The 23,718-nt window shown below is 40.2% G+C and overlaps 1 protein-coding gene across 3 annotated transcripts in view; it reads left to right on the plus strand.

Annotated features, from left to right (window-relative positions):
* Ppp4r4 (protein phosphatase 4 regulatory subunit 4) overlaps positions 1-23,718 on the plus strand; it is an 88,683-nt gene that overhangs the window by 19,720 nt on the left and 45,245 nt on the right. For 2 of the 3 annotated variants that reach the window (XM_021202199.2, XM_021202202.1), the window contains exon 3: positions 7,913-8,015. In XM_021202199.2, the coding sequence (XP_021057858.1) occupies positions 7,913-8,015 (103 nt within the window). Of the gene's footprint in view, positions 1-7,912; positions 8,024-23,718 lie in introns of those variants that run through there. The other variant, XM_029541049.1, reaches the window with a different exon arrangement.

The raw sequence follows: 23,718 nt of genomic DNA on the forward strand, positions 1-23,718 counted from the left end.
TTTCCTTTCCTTTCCTTTCCTTTCCTTTCCTTTCCTTTCCTTTCCTTTCCTTTCCTTTCCTTTCCTTTCCTTTCCTTTCCTTTCCTTTCCGTCCCTTCCCCTTCCTTCCTTCCTTCCTTCCTTCCTTCCTTCCTTCCTTCCTTCCTTTTTTTTTATTGTTGCCTGTCAATCTGTTTCTTGTTATGGCACTGTGATCTGAGGAGATTTGCTAAATATTATGGATTTAGAAATTGTAGGTTGAAATCTTTCTGTAATTTTTACTAGTTGATAACTTTGAGCAAATTATTGCCTCCTCCCTCAGTCTAAGTTTACTCAATTTTAAACTATAGAAATATACTTCTTCTGAAATGTAAAGATTAATGAAATACTGTACGGGTAGTCTTTGCCTCATGTAGTAAGCAAGGCCTTCAGTGTTTTTTTTTTTTTTTTTACACTTGTGTTAATTATCTTAAAAAACATATTATAATCATTACAATCAGGTTTGATGATTCTCTAACTTTATAAAGCTTTTTTATCAGATATTTTCTTTACATTTCAAATGTAATAAAAATTTTTAAAAGATTTATTTATTTATTATATATAAGTACACTGAAGCTGTCTTTAGACACACCAGAAGAGGGCATCAGATCTTGTTATGGATGGTTGTGAGCCATCATGTGGTTGCTGGGAATTGTACTCAGGACCTTTAGAAGAGCAGTCTTAACCACTGAGCCATCTCTCCCACCCCTTTATAAATCTTTTAAGACAATGTTTTGAAGATTTAATGTTGATTTTGATGAATAAAGAAATAACTATATGGAGTTTTGTTCTTATTATGCTCTCAAAGCAAGGCCTATTTGGCACCCACTTCTTCATAAATTCAGACAGTGTCAGTGGTTTCTGTGTTGTGTTTGAGCATGAGTGAGAGCCACTTGCAAGGTCTCCTTAGCTCTGTAGGGAACACAGGCCATTTAAACACCAGACTTTGTCAAATAGTAGTACAGAGTGGGGTTCTCAGATACAGTAGTGACATGTCACCCTGTCTTTGGGGGGTACCATCTACTTCACTTCTCTCTTCAGTAACTGATTTAGGGTTAAGTAAATGATGTAGATTGTTCAGGCCAGGAAAAGAGAGAACTTTATGCTATGCAGTTAATATTCTTATCATGGGAATCTGTCTTCTCAATGAACTTTGAGCTTTTAGATGTTTGAAGTGATGTACTAGAGTAGTGACAATATTTTGAGACTATAGCTTCATAGAATATAGATTCATTGTAATTGCTGGGGATCAAACCCAGGGTTCCTTATATGCTAGACAAACATTCTGCCATTGAGCTACATCCCTGTCTCCATCTTGGCCTATTGTCACTTGATGGGATTGAACAAGGGTTGCATAAACTAGAGCATGTTGCCTCATTTTGAGACACTAGAGATAATCTTTTTAAATTTCTCTCCTCCCTCCTCTCTGTCTTCCTTCCTTCTTTCCTTCCTTCCTTCCTTCCTTCCTTCCTTCCTTCCTTCCTTCCTTCCTTCCTTCCCTTTCTTTTCTTAATAGAGTCTCATTGTATAGCCCAGGCTAGCCCTGAACATCTATCCTTCTCATTCTCTCCGTTACTTGAGGTTTTAGGTACATGCTACCGTGTTCTGTCCTCCTCGCTCAGACATATATACACACATATATCAACCTTCCTTCCTTGATTGTCTCAAATTGATTATAATTTTGTATATTGTTCCACAGTAGTGGACTGCATGGCTTAGGTTAGGAGCCAGAGTGGATGAATAAAGTGACAGGAAAGGCTTGATCTTGGTTACCCATTTAGTTTGTATTAGTTACTTTTCTTGTGGCTCTGACAAACACCTCATAGAAGTGACTCAGTGAAAGAAGAATTTGACTCATGGTTCACAGGGATGATGGAGGTAGAGTAGTGTGGGTGGCTTCATTTGTGGACATGAGTGTGTATGGGCGGGGACTTGTAGCTTGCTACACCATAGTAGCAGATGTGAGCAGAGGTAGCTAGACCAGAACTCTAAAATACTGCCCCCTAGTGTTCTACATCTGCCACCATGGCTCCATCTCCTAAGTGTTCTGAAGCTTCCCCAAATAGCATCCCATCTGGGGAATGGGGGTCCCAACATGAACTGGTGCACATCCACACATTCAAACATAGCAGAGGCTGTGTCGTGTATAGTGTATAGTGTAGTGATTGACAGCATATATTTTGAGTTGAACAGGATGGATAGCTTTAGAACCTTTATCTTTCTAAAGAGAAAATATGATGCAGCCCATGATATTATCTAACTACTTGTTGAGACTGTTGTGAGAATTAGCCACTGTGAAGTAAGTCAGGTGTTTTTTATTAGCACAGGCCTGGCATGTAGTATACCAGACATTATTTTATCTTGTTATTGGTGAAGGAAGCAGCAAAGAAATAATGCTTTTGGTGAAAGTAACAGACATAGCTGTGAAGGTAAGGTTGGCGCAGAAGAAAGAAAACCTGGGGGAATGTTAATGTTAGACACTGGAGAGTCCAGAGCTGAGGGATTGGGGTTGTAATGAGAACGGAATTGGTGTTAATCTTGGAAAAAATGCAAAGTCAAGGGTTCTGGCCGGCAAGGAAGCTCACAGAGTTCAAGGTTCTGGACGAGGTAATAAGATCTAGCCTTTGACAACAGAAGTGGAATGCTGGTGTGAAGTAGAGGCAAATAAACAAGCATTTACCATGTGCATATGTGCCACACATGGGGAAGTACAAGACCTGGGCCAAACACCTCGATTAGAGGAGGTTGGAAACTGCCAGTTGTTCACATAGTCCCCTGAATAGTGTTTACTATCACAGCAGAGGGGCGGAGGGAGTGGCAGCATTGACAACCAAATTTTATCATAGTAACAAATGCTTGGCTTAATGTAGCATTAAAAAGGCATTTTAAAATAGGTGTATCTCCCAGGGGGGAAGCAAATAATTAGTAACACTAATTTAGAATTTGAAAGCTAGCTGTCCTAAATCCATTTATTTAGTCTTATATTTTCTCCTCTTTCCTTTTTAACCTCTGGTGAATAAGTTAGATAATTAACCCAGTTCTTTTCAGTGTTTGAGAAAAAGGTTGCTGAGTGGCTTAGAGTGAATTGTTTGCATCCTTCCATTTCTGAGTGAGTATCCTAAAGAGGAGCATGCCAGAAGGGAGCCCGTGAATAGCTTCATGCTTGGCTTTCAATAGAAAGTTGGAGGGTTTTGAAGTCTTGGAAATGTAATTTGTTTAAACAAAGAGGGTAAGAATAATCAGATAATTATTTAAAGATTGTATTGCTGCATTAAGTGATTTTTTTAAAAACATAGAATATTGTTCTGGGTCCCTTCCACTCAGTGGTGGTAGTGCAGATAAGTATTAACCACATGTGATTGTTATGCTTATCCTGACTGTGACCAAAGTACAGGCAACCTGTTGGAGGCATTTCCTCATTGGAGGATTCTTTCCCCAGACAATTCTAGTTTGTGTCAAGTTGACAAAAAACTAACCAATATACTTTCTAAAATTATTATTTTTTTATTTAAAAAAAAAAAAAAACTACCACAGCAGCAGAATCACTGGGTACCTGTGAGAAATCAAGTCCTTAGGCCTCAGCAAGATCAATGACACCAGATTCTGGAGGCTGGGCTCAGTTTTTCCCAGTGCTCCAAGGTGATTCTCAAACATGCTAAGCTTGAGAGCCACTTCTCCACATGCTGTGTTTCCCAGCCTGCATGCATTTCTTGACATCAGGACTCATGAATTTCTACTAAGCTGAGCATGTAGCTGAAAATAGGAAATGGTCATTGTGGTACTGCTATTCACCACATTCAGCTAATAGTTGCTTTGCCTAAAGCAGGGCTTCTTGGGTAGTTTTTGTTGTCGTTGAGACATGAATGTTCTTCACTGTGGGGTGTTGTCTTATACACTGTAGGTTGTTTAGCAGCATCCTGGGTCCTGTCTGCTGGGTAGCAGTATATTATGATGGTGAGAGATGTCTTTATACACTGTCATATGGTGGACCCCAAAGAGTGGTGGGCAGGGAGGGGGCGTCCACTGACAGCTGGACCACTGCTTAGCGTGGTACTGACTCACTGTGTTATCAAGGTTACAGTTTTTTTTTCCTTCCTGGTAGGAGAAGAACCGGTTATAAATTGATTATAGAAATTTGTTTTTTTGTATTTGTTAGCAATTATGAGAATTATGGTTTAGGTTCATTTTTTTGCCTATTTATTCCTATGTATAGTATAAGCAGGGTCAGCCTCTAAAACTCTACTGCTTTGCTAATATTGTATTGTTATCAAAATCAGCAACAGCATGGTTTTCTCTTAAATAACTTGTTCAATTTATTTGGATACCAAAATTATTTTAAATTCAACAGTTTTTCTAAGTGGTGGTTGTCCTGTATTAATTTATTTGAATATGGTATGTTCTTTCATTTTTTTAAAACTTTAGAAAAATTATTTTAAAATTTATATGTCTGAGTGTTTTACCTGTGTGTGTCTGTGTACCACGTGCATGCTTAGTGCCTGTGAAGGTCAGAAGAGAGCACCAGATTCCTTGGAACTGGATAGAACTATCATGTGGGTACTGGGCATTTTAACTGAGTTTTCTGCAAGAGTAGCAAGTGCTGTTAACCAGTGAGTCATCTCTTGAGCCCATAATTTAATATTTTAAATATTTACTTAGCTATGTGGAATCAGAGGACAACTTTGTGGAGTTAGTTTTCTCCTTTTACCTGTATGTAGGTTCCAGGAATTGAACTCGGATTATTAAGCTTAGAGGCAAGTGCCGTTTACCTCTGAGCCATTTTGCCAGCATGTTTTTAAAAAATGTTTTCTTTACCTTTCATGCATGTGTATAGTGTACTCTGATTACTCACCCTCTCTTCTCCATGCAAAGCTCTTCCACGTTCATGACTTTGTTTCCTTTGTGTTCCATTGAGTTGAATCTGTGTGACAATGGGTTTGAACTATCCACCAGAGCCTCCTGGGCTCAAAAGTGGGTACACACTGGATACTGTGCCTCCCTCCTCTCAGAATGTTAGCTTCCAGTAGTTGAGCAGTAAGTGATGGGTGGGGGTCCTGAGAGCCCCTTCTCATCTACAGCTCTTTGTTGGTGGGGCCAGTCTTGTCTAGGCCCAGTGCCAGTGTCTTAGCCAGTGTTACATTACTGTGAGGAGATACCATGACCAAAGCAACTCTTATAAAAGAAAACTTTTAACTGGGGCTGGCTTACAATTTCAGAGGCTTAACTCATTATCATCACAGCAGGGAGCATGATGGCAGGCAGGCATGGTGCTAGAGAAGTAATTAAAGCTACATACTGATCCATAGGTAGGTAGGTAGGTAGGTAGGAAGAAAGAGAGAGACAGAGACAAAGACAACACACACACACACACACACACACACACACACACACACACACATACACACACATCCTGAGCCTGGCATGACGTGTTGAAATCTTGAAGCCCACCCTTAGTGACACTTCTTCCAAGAAGGTCATACCTCCTAGTCCTCCTAATTTTTTTCAAATAGTACCATTTCCTTGTGGCTAAGCATTCAAATATATTAGCCTATGGGGGCCATTCTTTTTCAAACCTCCGCAGCCAGTATTAAAACATATTTAACTTAAAAATGAAAGCCCTTGCTTGGTGTTCATCCTTGGACTCTTTGGTCAACATTCTGTATTTTCATTGTCCTTCTTCAATGTTACTTTTCTCATATCAGTTTTCCTTTTTAATTTTTAATTTTCCTTTTTAATTTTTTATATTTAAATTCCTCCTGTTTTCTTTAGCAGTGATTATTTCGTTCACATCTTTTCTAGCTGAGTCATTTTTCAACTTTTTGCTGAGTTTTATCACCTTAGTTCTATGTTTCCATAATTAGTGATGACCTATGATCTTTTTGTATTTTATGCATTTTCTTAATTTTCTTTTGTAGACAAATAGTAAGTTATAGTTACCTTTTTTTATTACCTTCTGTAGTGTTGATCATGGATTGCTTTTTGAGGTCCAAGTGTTCAAACGTGTGGGCCTATACTCATACCTATGTCACAACAGTAGTGTATTTGCTTATGTGGCTGATATAATACAGTATCAGAAACCTGGTAACTTGAAACAAGATAAATTGTTTTCGTAGTTCTGTTGACCAGAAGCCCCAAATCAAGACATTGGTGGAATTCTAGGGATGCATCCATTTTTGGCCTTTTAAGTGTGATGCTCTAGTGAGTGTCAGCATTCCCTGGTCTGTGACATCTGTCCCATCTCTATTTCTGTGGTCAGATTTCCTCCCCTGTCCTGAGTAGCTAGCTCTTTGTCCACTCGTGTTATTAGATCTAGATAAGCTAGGATGATCTTTTTATCTCAGAATCCTTCTAAAAATTAAGAATACCCCCAACACCTCCGGGGTTAGGATGTAGGTATATTTTTAGACATTACCTTGCAACCTGTGACAAGTACTTTTTTTTGACCTTCAGTTCCCACTTCTGGCTATCTTCCTAGGTTAGCATAGTTCCCTACTTCATGGGACTCTCTTTTCTTTCTTAAGAACAGTGAAACGATTGCAACACCATGTCTTTCATAGTCTGCCATACTGCAACAGGCCACTGCCCTATATTCCATAGTCTGCAGTGCTGCCTCAGGCCAAGACTTGCTACACGGTGGGGCAGCTTCATTCACAATGAGAATGTGATTCTTATGACAAACCTGCACAATTTTGAAGAAACAAAAATATTACCTAAAAACGATTTGAATACCTTATATTTAAAGCTCACATACATTTCATAAAATCATGAATAATTCTTGTTGCAGTTACTTTTCTGTTGCTATGATAAAGCACTACCAAAGAGTTTCCAGGTTCAGAGGCTTAGAGTCCATCACCATAATGGTGGGGAGCATGGGGGGCAGGCAGGTAGACATGGCGCTGGAACTGTAGCTGAGAGCTTACTTCTTGAAACACAACCTTGAGGCAGAGAGAGGGAGACTCAGAGCAGCTCTTTTGAAACTCAAAGCCCACCTCCAGTGACACACATTCTCCAACAAGGCCACATATTCCCAAACAGCCTCACCAACTGGGGACCAAGTATTCAAATATATGAGCCCATGGGGTCCATTCCCCTTCAAATGACCACAGTTCTATTTAAATATAAGTAAGAATATTTAATTTATTAAAAGTATGTAAATGTTTACCATCCGCATTTAATGTGTTTGGTGGCTGTTCAGAACAGGTGTGATTTTACTCCCATACTTGACATGCTTACAGAACTTGTGTTGCTCAGGCTAGATTTTAAAGAAGTGTTTGTAGTTCATGGAATTCTTTTCCAGAAGAATTTGAATACTTTCCAAAAGTATTTAGGCCTCTAGAATACCACAAAAGGTTATTTTGGGAAAAAAAGCCTCAATACGTGTTATACCTAAAAGGTATTTATATAAAATGTCCTAGTGGCCTGTTAGAGAACTGAGTATATCTTCTAGAAGTTTCTTGCAATTAATGGAGCCAGTCTATACAAGTCATTACAATATATGCAAAATTGTGTTTTTACCTGTGTTATTTTAATTGTTGCTATGATTATTATTTTACTATTTTATCATAATGCATTTATATCTTTTTCATATTTTATAAAGTATAGCAAACATATTACAGAGAAAAATATAATAGAATTTTAAAGTATTAGTAAGATTGTTAACACTCTATGACATACATATAAACAGGAATTCTTACTTTAGCATAACTGTAATGTCTTCATGTATTTGTTAGAAGATTTATTTAAGAAAATTTTATTTCAGGTTTTATTTTTATATCTCAACAATATATTTAGAACATTGTAAGGAAGTCATTAAAAGTAGTCATTTTTCAAATTAACTCATTAAATTAAAAATTTAGCTCCTAATTTTAAATTTAAAAATTTGCATTTTCCTTGTAAGTGCTGGTCAAGATGTCCAAGGAGCAAGTGTGATTGCAAACCTTCCGTTTTTGATGCGACAGAATCCTGCTGAGACCCTTCGGAGAGTCTTACCAAAAGTCAGAGTAAGTTGGTATGGAGTAAGATTTCAATTTCTCGTTTTCCCCTCAATAGCATGTTTGTCAATATTGAGAGAAAATGTCAGAGCTTTCATTGCTGATCATTTTTCCTACTAATTGAATAGAAGAAGTTTTATTATGTTTGTTTGAATTATGATAAAATATTTAGGAAAATTAGTTGTAAAGAGTTCCTTGGTGATATTCAATAAAGACATTTTAAAGGTAGATTTTTAAGAGCTTAAAATGTAACTATCTTTATAAAATTATAGGTATATCACTTGGTATTATTTTCTTTTTTTTTTCAAAAATTAGCACAGTAATTTTATGTCTACATTACCAATAATAATTTAACCAAGATCCTGCATGACCAGCCTGTGGTGACTTCTGAAGACTCATCATATGGAGTGTATTATGGTTGATCACAATTTTAGTTTATATTTATTCCTCTCTAAATATTTTTAGAATTAGCTTCTTGCTGTGAACATAAATGTTTTCTCTACTATTACATTTCTTCTCTAAGTTCATAATGCCCATTGATTATTAATAATTCATGCTAGATCTTAATGACTAGTATTTATTATTTATTTGTACCTGTGTGCAAAGAACTCTTTTTTTGAAACAAGTATTTTGTGAACAATTCAGATAGCAGCCTTTGTGTTGAATTCTCCTGCATCTTAACCACTAATGGGGTCAGAGGTTGCCTGCTATTGGAGATAATATTGGCTAGGAATGAGCTTTATTTACTTGCCCTCCGTTTTCCATTTGGTTATGACTGTTTACAAATTAATTTATACATTTTTAAAAATCATAATCATTAGCATATCTTTGAGGTTTGCTTTTTGACATTATATATAGTATGGTTCCAACTACTGTCATTTTTATAAGAAGCCCACTTGTCTATAAGACAATATGGGGCTTTATTGGGTACTGTGGTGATTCATGAATTTATTAAGCTTTGCTATGTCTCTTTTCCCAGAATCATGCCCAGTTTTGAAGTGAGTAAGATTATATAAATAAAGTCTATATACATTCAATTTTGGTAGTGTTAACTGACCCAACATTGCTATCATGACACTGAGAGATACAGTTAAATGGTAGAATCATCTTGGCTAGGGAGTTAATGTAAGCAAGAAAATTAAGTTTAAAGTAAAAAACATCAAACATTCTGCACACCGTGTTGAGTTGGCTAAGTCTGGTCCACAGAGAGCAGACTGAGTGTCCAAAGTGAATGCCTGGTTCCCGGAGAGGTTGGAGGAGGTTATTATTAGGATCCTGAGACTGGAGTTCTAGTTTTAAGCTGCCATATGTGTGGATTCAGGGAATTGAATCCAGGTCCTCTGGAAGAGCAGCCAGTACTTGTAGTTGCTGAGCCATTTCTCCAGCTCCTAACATCCAGACATAAAAACAAGTATAAAGAATGAAAGATAGAAAGCAGCAATCTTTACAGGTTCTGCCAAAATTCTGCTAATGTGTTCATAGTAGGCATCTGAATAACTCCTAAGAAACTTGCATGTGTTCAAGAAACTCTGGGTTCAATATAGTCCCCAGCACCAAAACATCTCGTCTTAAAAAAAAAAAAAGGAGAATATGCATTCATTTCATTTATGCAGTATATTGATACAGTTTCAAATGTATCTTCTGAAACTATAAGGTATGCTTGAGTTATGCAAGATGCTTTTGTTTTTGAGACAGGGTTTCTCTGTGTAGCCCTGGAACTCTCTTTGTAGACCAGGCTAGCTTCTAATCCCATTTGCCTCTGCCTTCTGAGCACTGGGATTAAAGGTGTGTGCCATCATGCCCAGATGAAGATATGGTTTTAATACAGAACATTAATGATTAATTGGATTCAAAACTAATGCCCACTAATGAATTTGTTTTAAGAAAACCTTTTTTAAATTACTGAATGATTTTCATGTAAGTGTGTATGTATGTATGTCAGGTTCTCATGTAGCCCAGGCTGGTTTGTAACTCAGTATGTAGCTTGGGATGTCCCTGAACTTCTGCTGATCCTCCTGCCTCCACCTCCCATGTACTAGTATTATAAGATTACATCATCGTTCTCAGTTTATGTGGTAGTGTTGGGGCTCAAACCTGGAGTTCCATGCAAGCCAGGCAAGCACTCTGCTGCTAAGCTATAGTCCCAGCTTTTTATTCTTTCTTAAGGTTAACTAGTAAGCAACTGTTTATTAGGGCCTTCATCTCTCTTGCCCATACTATTTGAAGGACTTACAAAAAAGGTAGAAGGGTCATCAGGAAAGTCCATAAGCCACGCAGATGGATGAAGGGGTACTGGCATTGGATAGAGCACTGTGTGGTTCTGATTTTGCATAGAAACATTTGAGTGAAGCACAGAAGATAGACTTAACTGGATAACACTGATGACAGTGCTATTGTAGACAGCTTCATACACAGTCAAAGATAGCCAAACAGTTACCAGTGCATTTTCACTGGTGAAACTATGCCTATTTGCAGATGATTTTGAAATCACTGTGCTCAGAGAGCATCAACACCTACTGGTACTTCAGGCTGGCACATTTTCAGGTCTGCCTGGCTTCTTCCAGTGATTACTTCCCAGTGATAAGATTTTTTTCATAGTCACTCTGTTCACCTTGCCATCCTGCTGATTTCTTAGTTAATTTTGTGGTAAAGCCACATTATATGCCAGAGTGAGCGAGCACTTAGTAATAATGACATTTATGACCACTTGTATTTATTTACTGAATAAATGCTTGCCAGGTCTGAGGCACAGTTGTAATCACTGAAGTAGAGATGAATAAAAGTCAGGGAACTTGTTTTCTAGGAGGCTGTAGTGTAGAGGTGATTCAGACTTCAACAAGTAATCAAACAAAGGCTGACTGTCACTTGTGATAAGTGCTAAATGATGAGTGTAAAACAAACAAACAGGGACACTGAGACAAAGTAGCAAAGTTAACAGGAGTCCTTCTATGCACTGGAACTCACTGTGGCCAAGTAGCAGCAGGTGACCTGAGATGCAAGAACCTGGTGGAACAGCAGTAAGTGTAGTTGGGGCTAGTGGAGAGGGTGGAGTATGAACAGAGACCAGGCTGGACTAATTAATGCCAGTGACATTGGATTTGAGGACAGTGGAAAGCTATTGGAGATGCTGAGCATCAGAGTTACCGTCTATTCACATTGTGTGGCCATTTTGATTAGTGTGTAGACTAGAATGGGACAGTTAGGAAGCTCTGGTCCTGGACCTCTAAGAGTTAGTGACAGGCTGGATTAACATGGTGAGTTAAAGCAGTGGAGCAGTGAGCATGGATGTCTCCGATACAGTTACTAGAGGGAACAGAATTCCATAATGGATTGGAATGGATGAATTCCAAATGGACTGGGGTAGGGAGCAGCGTCCTAATGGTTGGTGTGGGCATCGGGGTGGTTTTCAGTGTGTGAGGAGATGGTCTGTGTTGAGTGCACAGGTGGCAGTAATCTGAGTACTTGCTAATATTGGTCTTTCATGATTCACTTTGAGTATCTCATGCAGGAAGTAAATATTCCCAAGGGCTTTACCACATCTGTGACGTCTCCTAGCCAGCTTCCAGAGCTCAGCCCTTACCTTGCTTCACCTAAAAGAACATGAGGAGAAAAGATGTGGGGGGCTTTGCTGGTCTTGCAGGTTATAACATTTTACTGGTGATAACCTTGTTTGTTTACTATATTTGCATCTTATCCTTATTACTGGGGCTTAATTAAAATATGTTTTTTTAAAAAGTGAGGCAACCTATTTTCACTGTTTTAAAGATGAAGGAATTTGGCTTTTTCTTTTCTTTCTTTTTGTTTTGTTTTGTTTTTGTTTGTTTTGAGACAATCTCTCTAGGTAGTCCTGACTGTCCTCTGATTTTCTATGTAGATCAAGCTGTCCTCAAACTCAAAATACTCCTGCTTCTGCCTCCCAATTGCTGGGATCAAAGGTGTGAGCCACATCTAGCTGAGATGAAGAAATTTTGACTTTAAAATAGCAGGGGCTGGAGAGATGGTTCAGCAGTTAGGAATGAAAACTGTTCTTCCAGAAAATCTGAGCTTAGCTCTCAGCACCCAGATAAGGTGCTTTACAGCCACTTTAATTCCAGCTCCAGGGAATCTGATGCCCTCTTCTGGCCTCTGTGGGCACTGAACTCTCACCTGTTCATACACGTGTGCACACGCACACACACACTTAAAAATTAAATCTACAAACAAAAGTAAAATACAAAAATTAGGATTATAATTTTACTAATTTTATTATATTTACAAATTTCCTTTTAAAACTGGATCCAAAGTGGATGGTAATATGTTGTTTACTTCTTAAGGTAGAATTTAAGTAAAAATCAAGAAAGAAAATAATTTTTGGCTTCCAAAATACTACAAGGTATAGTTATTTAATCATGTTATATAATTTAATCCTATGGTCATTATTTGATATAGTAATTTTCTACAGCTTAATAAATTGAATTCTGAGATATTAGATTTTAATATTGAATTAGTGCTTATGCTATCTGGAAGTGAAGCAATTTTTATTGTCAAGATAAAGTTCTTAAACTCTTTATTGCTTTATAAAATCACAGAAGAAGGTGATATTACACTTAACATATTATAATGGACTCCTTTATAATACAGCACCAAGCAGTTCTTCTTGTTCCTCTTGAAATTTTGAATTCATTTACTTGTTTATTTACTTAAATTTTGTTCCCAAACTATGTCATAATATTATTCAGCAGAAAATGTGCAGTGTCAGGCACAGAGAATAATTATTGTATTTCCTCAGGTCCTATGGGGGTCAGCCACTATTGGATGTTTTATGTGTCTTAATCTCTGAGCCCAAAGGTTCTTTGACACCCATCCCACAGAGGAAGAGACACTAGTTAACCAACTTGCCTACAGCAACTTGTCAACCTCATGATTGTCTGATCTGATTGCAGATCTTTGATGTGTAATTCACTTCTCAGGCCTCAACCACCTTGTCTGGTTACTACAGCAGCTGCACATGGGAACATTTGCTTCTACTTAGCCACCTAGAAGCCACTCACCTAAGAGGACTTGAAGAAATACCAACCAATCGTGTTTTATATTCTTGTGTGTGAAAATTATTACTTAAGTGGTAAAATGAAGGGGAATGCTGTCCCCTTTACTTCGCCTCCCCTTATCCCCAGGAATCAAGCTCTGATACTGGGAAACTGTAAATGTTGCCATAGTCTAGAACAAGGTAATTTCAAAATGTGTTTAAGTCATGGATCTGGAGATAGGGAGATTGTCTTGGGTCATTTAGATGGGGCCCAAACACCAACACGTCTCTTAGTAGAAGAAAGCAGAAGATGAAGGAGTGGGAAAGACAGCAGTGAAGACAGAGAAAGATGCAGAAAGCCAAGAAGTGAGACCACAGTAGCCTGTGGCAGGACTGTGGCACTGAACATCTTGGTCTGAGTAAAACTGCTTTAGCACATTTGCCTTCTAGAACTATGGGAAAGTACATTTCTGTTGTTTTAATGCATCCAGCTGAGAGAAAACTAAAGCAGATCCCTTTTCAAAGCTTCCTGCCATGTCCTTTTTGACCTTGACACCTACCAGTCTTTCCATAAAGGCAGAAATCTTTGTCACCCTGACTTGTCATTTTGTCCCCAGAGCCTGGAATAGCATTTGGAAAGAACAGGCACTCACAGTCAACTTTACAAAGACTGTGTTCTGAGAGAGTCAGTGTCTACCTGAGGGACCCATGCTGTGCTTGACTTGCTGGCCTGACTCACTGAGGCATTCTTGAGTGAGTCAGCATTGGTGGTATCTGTAACACTGACTTGTGCTCTCTGAGAGACACTTTACAGGGGTGGAAGGGGAAGATGAAGTACAGAACAGAAGACAACAGAGGCATGGGCTATTAAACCAATATGAAAATTATTTAAAGTTGGGAGATGTTATATAGCAATATTATGATTCAGCAAAAACCTACAACTTCCACTGTTACTACTATTTGTGACATTATTTTCCTGAATTGATACAGTAAGAAAATACCATTAATATCTTCCAGCTGAATGATACAGCATTTTATACTGAATACAGACAGATTCTTAAATGATCTCATTTTGAAATTTGAATAAAAAGCATTTACTTTGCAAATAAAGGTATTTGTGAATGAAAAGCTGCATGTGTTTTAAAAAGTCTCATTGGAAGTAGCACAATTGAATGGTCAGTGAGGAGCACTTATCATGGAGCAGGTGCTGTGTCGTGCCTTAGATACATTCTCACAACAATTGTCAGCACTATCCGATGTATTGTACTCATTTAAAGCTGACAGATGTGACTTAAATCTCGATGTTTGACTGTAATGTTAGGTTTGTAAGAAGAATGAAAGAATGTAATTGATTTTGATAGTGCTCTGAAAAATAAAAACAGCCTTAGCTAAGGATTGAATGAGTACAAATGAGCGATACAGACTCCTTTCTTCTTTGGTCTGCATCTCAGAAAATATTTCTCTTTTCCTCACTGTAGTTGCCAATTTCTGAGATAAAAGTTTAAATTCTGAGAAAAGCAAAAGGGTTTTATGAAAGCAGTATAATTATACATCTTAAGCAGAACATGATGTTCCAGGACCCCTGCAGGTCACAGACAGCCTGTGGTGGAGTACAGCATTCCATTGGCTGACACTCCAATTGCAGGCAGGGAAAGAGGAGAGGGGGAAGATTCCCACAGTGGTATAAGGTTAATGGAGGTTTCCAGCATCAGGGTAAGAGTCAACCAGAAAGGAGGAAGCTTTCTGGTCTAGAGGTATAGAGTTATAGAACAGTCTCCTGGTTCTCCAAGACGAAAGTGGACACAGCTGCAACTGGAGGAATCGCATCAGGAACACACAATGGAGACTGCTCTTTTTGTTTTATAGTGCAAAATAAAATGCCGTTGACCATAGTCATTCAAGGATAATGTCTGCATTATGATTGTGCATTTAATGTTTATTTATATATAAGGATGAAATAGATTGGCATTACTTATTACTTTATAATAATGAAGTTCTATGGAAACATTTATAAGTTTGTAGATTGGGCATAAAGGAAGAATCATATAAGGAAGACAATTATTTTTTTCTTTTGTGACCAGGCCTGACTTAGCCCAGGCTGGTCTCAGATTGTCTATGCATTGAAGGATGGATCTATGTCTTGAACCTCCTCTGATCCTTGTGCCTCAGCCCGCCACTCCCAAGTGCCAGAATTGCAGGCATGTGTCACCATGCTCAGCAGTTAATGTTTTTTACTAGATCTAAAGTTTGATTTGTGTTTCATAAAATTCTAGTAGAGAGCAGTGTCCTTATATTTGCTTCTTGGCCATTTTACCATCCATTCTGCCTGTAATAAAAAGAAACTGAATCTTCTGAAATTCTTTTAAATGTGCAGTTGAGCTTAAAAGAATAAAAAACAATCCCCTGGACTGAAAAGGGTTTCTAAAACTAGGCAAGCCTCTAAGTGCACGTGCTCATGTCTTTGCTAGAGCTTGTCAGAGGCGATCACAAGGCTGCCACAGGAGCTGACCCTCAAGAGCAGCATGATGCTGATTCTGGGGTGTAGGGACACTGCTTGCCTGTCTGCTTTACTATAGACTCTGTGTTGCTCTGGCTAGGCTTGCTCTCACAATCTCTGCTTTCTGAGCCACCATACCTAGAGATAGCTCCACTTTTGTTGTTGTTGTTGTTTGTTGTTGTTGTTGTTGTTGGTTGTTGGTTGTTGTTGTTGTTGTTGTTGTTGTTTGAGACAGGGTTTCTCTGAATAGTCCTGGCTATCCTGGAACTCACTTTGTAGACAAGGCTGGCCTTGAACTCAGAAATCCGCCTGCCTCTGCCTCCCGAGTGCTGGGATTAAAGGTGTGCGCCACCATGCCTGGCTGATAGCTCCACTTTTAACAGAATTTTACAGGTTGCAGGATAGTCTGTATCAGGTTGGGATAACTTGCAACTTTTTACCCAGCAGCGCCACCTATAGGTCTCCTCTGTTTGGGACCGAGCAGTAGAATGGAGAGAGCCCTCCTTGGTTGCTGAAGGTATGATGGTGATTAACTACTAGCGAGGGAAGGAAGCAACTATGCCTGCTTCTCCAGAACCTTCTCTTCAGTAAAGCAAAGGCTTGATGAAGGAAGGGCAGACTCTGATGCTTCTGGTGGCCTGTGAAGATCCACTGTTTCTATGGGAGTAGAAGAAGAAACAGCAGCCTCTTCTGAAGAAGAACGGACAGAACAGGGCAGTGGTGACTGCTTCTGGAATATGGTGGAACATAAGCCTCTTGACAGTGAGAGAGGGGCAGGAGGTGTTAGAGCCAAGACTACACCAAAATAAAGCAGAAAGGTCTGCCAATGGGAGTGGCAACAAATATGACACTGTCAAAACCTACCCTGCTCCAAGAACTAGCCATGGGACGCTGAAAAAGCTCCATTACTGCAGCCTGGACTCAGAGGTCCTGACTAAGGTGACACAGAATCAAGGGATGAAAGTCTCTCATGTCTCCCACTAGCCCAACATGCAGCCATAAGCAACAGTGCTTTATTAACTGGGAAGATAGTATGAGGAGAAAACCTTGCTTGAGAGTGCTGTTGATTCATGGAGGAAAACCTTTGGCATTTCAGGCTGCTAGCTAAACACAAAGTAACAGTGGCCCACTGTTGGAGGAATCTGATGCTAGTGGTGCCACAGAAGTTACCATAGCAACAATAAAGCTTAAACCCAGGTGAGGTACCTGCATAGAATGCATGTCAGTTTCAGAGCTGTTAACTCTGTCTTCAGTGAATAACTAGTATTGAATAAAAAAATTGCTAACCCCCAAATAAAGGGGGAAATGACCAAGTATCAATGATGACCCAAGAAGTATGAGATAGGTAAATTAAATAACTGTGATTAACTTGCTAGAAAATCTGGTAGAAAATGATATGCATGAATACATAGGAATTGCAACAGAGAGGTACTATAAAATAATCAAATATAAATGCCAGAAGTAAAAAAGAGTAATGCTAGACATGAAACATGTGTTTATGGGAAATTTGGACACAGCTGGGCAACCAGTGAGCATGAAGAAAGAAGTTAAACCAGGCTCTTTCAAAGACAAGTGCAGAATGAGCAGAGAACTCCAGTGACTTTGCGACTGTGTAAAGTGAGCTAGTAAACAGGTTGAATCTCAGAGAGAAGAGAAAATGAAAGATATTACGGCCAAGACTTTTCTGAAATTAATGAAAGACAAGAAACAATAGATCTAAGAAAATAAGGACACCAAACAGGAGAAACACACTGCACATATTCATATTCATATTCATGTACACGCATGCTCTCCCTCTCTCTCTCTCAATCTCTCTCTCTCTCTCTCTCTCTCACACACACACACACACACACACACACACACACACACACACACATACACACACACAACACTCTTCCAGGGACATGTTGATAAAACTGGTAAGATAATGGGAAATGGAACAGTCTTAAGAGCAGCCAGAAAGAAAGGAGCAGGAGGTAGGATGTAGAGGCAAGAGCTGAACTGTTAGAAACCCTGCTGGTGGGGAAGGAGAAAACAATGAAACAGCATGGGAAGACCAGTGTCTCAACAATTCCCTCATGCTTACTATGTCACTCAGCTGCTTCCCTGGTATGGCCTAAGACTGGCACATAAGTTTGCACAGAGACTTGACCATGAAGGCATTGAAATTCATAGTTAGTTATTTGCAGCTAATGCTGGAAACAACTGAAATAGCCACCCACAGGGGATTGATAATTAAATTGTAGCAGCATAGCCAGTGGGTAATACTTTTGCTTTTATGAGACAGGGTTTCACTGTGTCTTTTATGCTGGCCTTGAATTTGTAATTTTGTACTGTGATTCCTTGGTGCTGGTGTTATAGGTCTGTACCACCAGACCTGGCTTACAGGCTCATTTTGTGCATGTTTCATTTGACACATGATTTTAAAATGCTTGCTACCAGGTTTTGTTTGTTTTTCACAATGGGGCGTCTTCACAATGGGGTGTCTCCATTCTGTGGCTTGTTTTATGTTGCTAGCTTTGGAAACATCTGAGCTATCATTTTTTTTTTCCAAATGTGTTTCCATCCCTCATCCCTTCCAGATTTCCCATTTCTCATATATAATTAGAACTTAGTCTTTTTTGTCTTTTACCTTTTCTCTCATTTTTCCTCTGTGATTTATGTTGAGTCCTGCCCCATTGTCCAGGTCATTGGTTTGTGTCTAACCTAATTTTAATTTTGATTACTGTATTTTTCTGGTCTGGAAATTCTACTTATTTTTTTTTAAATCTTCTACAATCCACTTAAATATATTAGAACCTTGTGTCAAAATTCTTTTCTTTTCTTTATTCTCTCATAGACTACATCTCAATTGCAGATTTCCCTCCCTCTACCTTTCCTCGCCCCCAGATCCACTCCCTGTTTCCCTTCAGAAAAGAGCAGGCCTCCCTGTGGTATCAGGAATATATCAGGGCATAACAAGGTACAATGAGACGAGGCACTTAGTTTTGTGACAAAAATATTTTTGGGGAGATGCAACACAAATATCTACTCAACCCCAGAAAACCAAAGTGAGGATGCCACCAAACTCAGCTTGATGAGTTTAGTGAGGTCATTTACAGGAACAAGGAGTGGGGCTTAACGACAGGAGCAGAGATGTCCAAAGACAGCTGTATTCCCAAAGTTGGGAAACCTGGCGCACACGGCAAAGCCTGCAGGCAGTTCATAGGTCGGAGAGTGTGTCCTTTCCAACTCATTCTGGTCTAAACCTCTTCAGGTAGCTTGGCTGATTTCCATTTCTCTCAGGAAGCTGGTCAGGTCCAAGAGTTTGTAGCTCTTGCAGCCTTATTGTTTGTTTACTCTGGGGTGGAGGGGCCTAGCGAATCTGGTCAGTCTCGGGCACTTCCTGAAGCTATTTTGAATTATTTGCCTTCCTGATTAAGGAGCATCCTTGCACCTTGGAATGTTTCAGTCTCTGAAGGAACTTAGACACCAAGTCCCTCTTCTTTCTGTCAGTTACAAGTGAGCAGCTCTGACCCCTTGTCTGGCCACTCCACCCTCTCAGCCTTAGTGTCCCACATCCTCACAGGCAGTGTGGCCAGCTGCCTGCCCACTGAAGCTGGGAGCCAAACCACACCTCCGCTCCGTGGAGTTGCTTCAGGCATTTCATCCAAGGGCCAGAGTTCTGAGTGCTGCTGGAGTGCTCTTCTCCACTTGCCAGAGCTCCCAGGCCTCCGGAGGTCCGCCAGAGCAGCCTCCATCTCTCAGGCTTCCAGCCTCTCAAGACTCTCAATCAGCAACGACAGAAGAGGAGACTCTTGCACAGTGTTTGCTTTTACATGCTTGCTTTTCTGTGTTTTTACATCATTTCTTGGTGCCTAGTGAATACCTTTTCACTGTCTTGTTCATTTCTAAGTGTTTCCTTGGAGACATTTTATATTTTTGTTTAGGGTTTAAAGATGATCCTTGCTGGAAGACCTGATGAGAATCACCCCCTCTGCCATTGCCAAAAGAAGAAGCTCTCTTTATGTTTCCTTGTTATAATTTCAGAATGCTAACATTGAAATTGATTTTAGTTATATGTGTATGTATGGATGTGTATAAATGTGTGTGTAGGTGCCTAAGGAGACGTGTCAGATGCCCTGGAACTGGAGTCACAGGTAGCTTCCTGATGTGAGTGTTGGGAACCAGACTTGTGTCCCCTGGAAGAGCAATATGCACACTTTACCACAGGGATATCTCTCTAGGTGACAACCCACGGAGTGTTAACTTTAAATATTTTGTTTATGTGACTGCATAGGTTGTAGGTATGCATAGCTCCCTGTGCTATTCCAGCAGTTCCCCCTGTACTCACGAAGACCAGTTAATTATTTTCTAAAGATAGGAATGCCTCAGAACAAAGATTTGCAACAAATCTCCTTATGTAAGCATGTTTATATTTATTTTATTTTATGTATATGAATGTTTTATCTGCATGTATGCATGTGTCAGGTGCATACCTGGTGCTCTCAGAGGTCAGAGGAGGGTATTGGATTCTCTTTGGAAATGAAGTTACAAGTAGTTCTGAGCCACGTGGGCTCTGGGAGTCGGACCTGAGTTCTCTGCAAGGGCAGCTAGTGCTCTTAACCACTGAACCATCTCCCCAGCTCAACACTCTGCTCCTAAACTCCTAGTTTTTGTTGAAGTGAAATTGTGTTTGTAGTGGCAGTTCTCTACTTCTGTCTCTATTTTCTCTTCAGCAAATCTTATAAATCCATTCCTTTAAATTCATCTATATGAAGTTGCTTACTGTCTTGCTTTGTTTTCTTTCACTGCTGTGATGAAACACCATCACCAAAAGCATCCTAGAGAGGAAAGGGTTTACTTGGCTTTCATATCTGGGGCCCTAGTTCATTCCATTGAGGGAAACCTAGGCAGGAACCTGGAGGCAGGAACTAAAACAGATGCCAGGGAGGAGCACTGCTTACCAGCTTGCTCTCTATGGCGCTCAGTCGGCTCTGTTATACCAGCCAGGGCTGCCTGCCTAGAGGTGGTGCCACCTCCCACATCAATCCCCACATCAATCCCCACATCAATCATTAATCAAAAATGCCCTACAGGTTTGCCTGCAGGTAATCGAGTGAAGGCATTTTGTCAACTGAAGTTCCTTTCCCCAGAAAGCTCTAGCTTGTATCAAATTGATAAAAATCTAGGGCACTAGATGAAACCTGTCTATATAGTGTGTTGTTTGGGAGATCTGTTTATGTCTCAAAGCCATCTCAAAGTCAGCACACCTAAAACAGATCCCATGAAATTTCTTTTTTGTTGTTTTTCATTTATTTATTTTGATGTGTGTGCATTTAGGTGCATTTCATGTTGTGTGTATGAGAGAGAGCTGAGGGAAGAGGTAGGGTGGCAAGTTGGCAGATGTCAGCTCTCTCCTTGTGCCATGTGGGTCTTAGGGAGTCAAACCCAGATTGCCATTTCTCCAGGACCTGGGTTCCTTCACTCTGCTCTGTCCTAAGGTGTTTCAGGGTTCTCCTGGCTTAAGAGTTATCCAGGTCGTCTTTTTATTTTATGTCATAAATACATCTTGAATGTATCCACTTCCTGCCGCACTGTGGCCATGCTGGGCCTCCTGGCTGTGATGGTTTAGCTGCCCTAGTCCTTGCTTTCCTTTTCTAGTGTGCTGTCTCTCTACTTCCGATCCCCTTTCAACTCTTAGTAGGGCAAGACATTCCTAAGCATTTAGAGCTGGGTGTCTTCTGTTTAAAGCTCTGAGGCTTTGCCTCACTGAGCTGCCTGTTCACCCCTGAAACAAACCCACATTGTGGCTCCAAGCATGGAGATTTCTTTTCAGTCCTCTTGTTCAGCAGGTTTCTTCAGACTCCCTGCTGCTGCCTGCTGTGGCTGCTCTTTCCCTGACTTCTTGCTTTCCTGCCCCTGTCCCACCCTCTGAGTAGGTTTTCCTTTTTCTTCACACAGGCTGTTACATCTCAGGAGAATGTTCTCTGACTCCTCAGATATTACCTCTAGGGCTCTCATGGTAACTTGAACTTCTCATCCTTAGCTCTTAGCACACTTTTAATGGTAGAATTGGCAGTATTATTGAAATATAAGGTACACCGCTGGTCTTGGTTGATTGCTAATTCTCTAACAATCAGCATAAACTTTGAATGTGATTAGCTAGCTATTTCTTGAGTGTTCAAGTGTCTGTGAACAAGAGTCATTTGAAGGTAGATAACTAGATCCTTGACTTTTCCCAACCACTCAGTCTGATTCTGGTTCTTAACGAACGTGAATGAAATTAAAACTGTCAGTTTAGGAATCTGAGTCTTGAAAACACTTGATCTGAGAGGAAATGAGATAGAGCCAAGATGGAAGTGCCTCAACATTCTCTGCCCTCCTGCATCCTGGCTCATCAGCACCACAGGCACAGCAGGGAACAGCACTGCACCCTGGAAAAGCTCTGCTAATTAAGGTCAACGTCCACGATGACTTGATAGGGGCAGCTCAGCACAGTATGGGAGACTCCCTTCTTTGGCAGGGGTTTTCCCTTCTCTGACATTGTCCAAGGAATTCTAGACCCCCTATATACACCCCTACCCTAGGAATGTCGGGTGGCCTCAGTTGGTTTATAGGATCAATTTCCTTTCTCCTGACAAAACCTGTTCAGTTACTTCCTGAGATTCCTGAAATGCTTCCCCATGCTAATGAGGCATTCCAAGTACCCTAAGCCCCAGCCAATGACCTTTGCCCATCCTAGATGTCCCTGCTCTCAGTCCCCCCAAAAACGTTATAAGCCTTCAGTCACCCTAAGTAAAGTTGATCTGCTTACTGACTGTGGTCTCAGTGTGGTTTATTCACCATATGCACTCACAGGGCTTCTGAACTCCCTGTTCCACGTCTCTGCTCCCACACTTCAAGATAGAGCCCTAACCTGATCCTAAGGTTTGCAAGGTCATGGCCATCAAACTCAATCTGAAGGAGCAACTTGAGACTTGGTTGCATCAGCACAGACACAAACAGGAACAGAAGCACATCTGTGAGCATGCACTCTACTTTACCTGACTCAGAATGGTGTTCTACTCTTGTAAGGTGTTTGACTGCCAATGCCTGTGTTATGGGTCTGGAGTCACTCAGAGATTCACTGATCTGACTTAAGTTTTTGTTTTAGTAAATTAGACAGTTTTTATTAAAAAGAGACTGATTAGGACTAAAGCAGAGAGACTTCCCTAGGCATGGCCTGGCTACTATTAGCCAAAAGATTATAAAGGGGCTGTGTGGGGTGCCAAAATGACAGTTTTATTTTGGGGACCCAAATTAACTCATATCCTGTCTGGGTACAGGCAAGGCTTGATTTTATAACAGACATCCAGGAGGTGCGTTGGCCATCTAAGCAAGTGTTTCATACAGAAGTGGAACTCAGCAGTTAGCCTGTTTAATCTTGTGACCCATTACCATGTAGGAATAGCTGAGGCAGTGAAATATTTTGCAACTATCATTACATTTTTAAGAGTAGCCCAACTGTACCAGAAAGTGGTTCCTCTTGAGCCAGCAGACGAGGTACACTCAAAGTAGGAGCAACTTCCTCATGGCTTCTACAAGCTAAAAAACAATTTCGTTTTTACAAGCATAGCAATCTTAGAAAAGTATCCTCTAAAACATACTGATCACCTTCACACCTGTAGTAAGAATGGCGGTCTGGTCCTTTGCCATGCGCAGAGGCATCCTCCTTACTGCTTAGAAAGCACAGCTGCCTTTACTGGGGTTGGGAGCACAGGGTCTAGCAGGAGTCCTCCAAGGACACTGGACACCCTATGCCATCCCAGGCTTCATGCTACTCTGGAAGCCTTGAGGAGGCTCTAGGTCTCTACCTGGATAACTGGGCACCAAGGTGGAGATGGCATATAATACAATGAACTGGTGGTCTTCAAGGATTCATGAATACTTAGAGAGGGTATCCTCAGACACACAGGGCCACATCTGACTCCCCAATCTGCAAATGCTTGGTTGCAGTGTTCTTCTCTTTTGAGGAGACTCACATGCCCTAGGCTGGCCTTCACTTAGTATGTTGAGGGTGACTTCCGATCCCTCTGCCTCTACCACACCTAACTAGTTTGTTGTTGTTGTTATTGTATTGACCTGAGATTTGGAGTCTTCACCTCTCAGACACTGCCCAACAGATGTCAGCATTGTGAGATTTTGATTGTTTTTCTTATGTGAGTTGGTTTTTTTTTGTTTTTTTTTTT

This window comes from Mus pahari, chromosome 7, assembly GCF_900095145.1.
Source record: "Mus pahari chromosome 7, PAHARI_EIJ_v1.1, whole genome shotgun sequence".
Classification (NCBI taxonomy): Eukaryota; Metazoa; Chordata; class Mammalia; order Rodentia; family Muridae; genus Mus; species Mus pahari.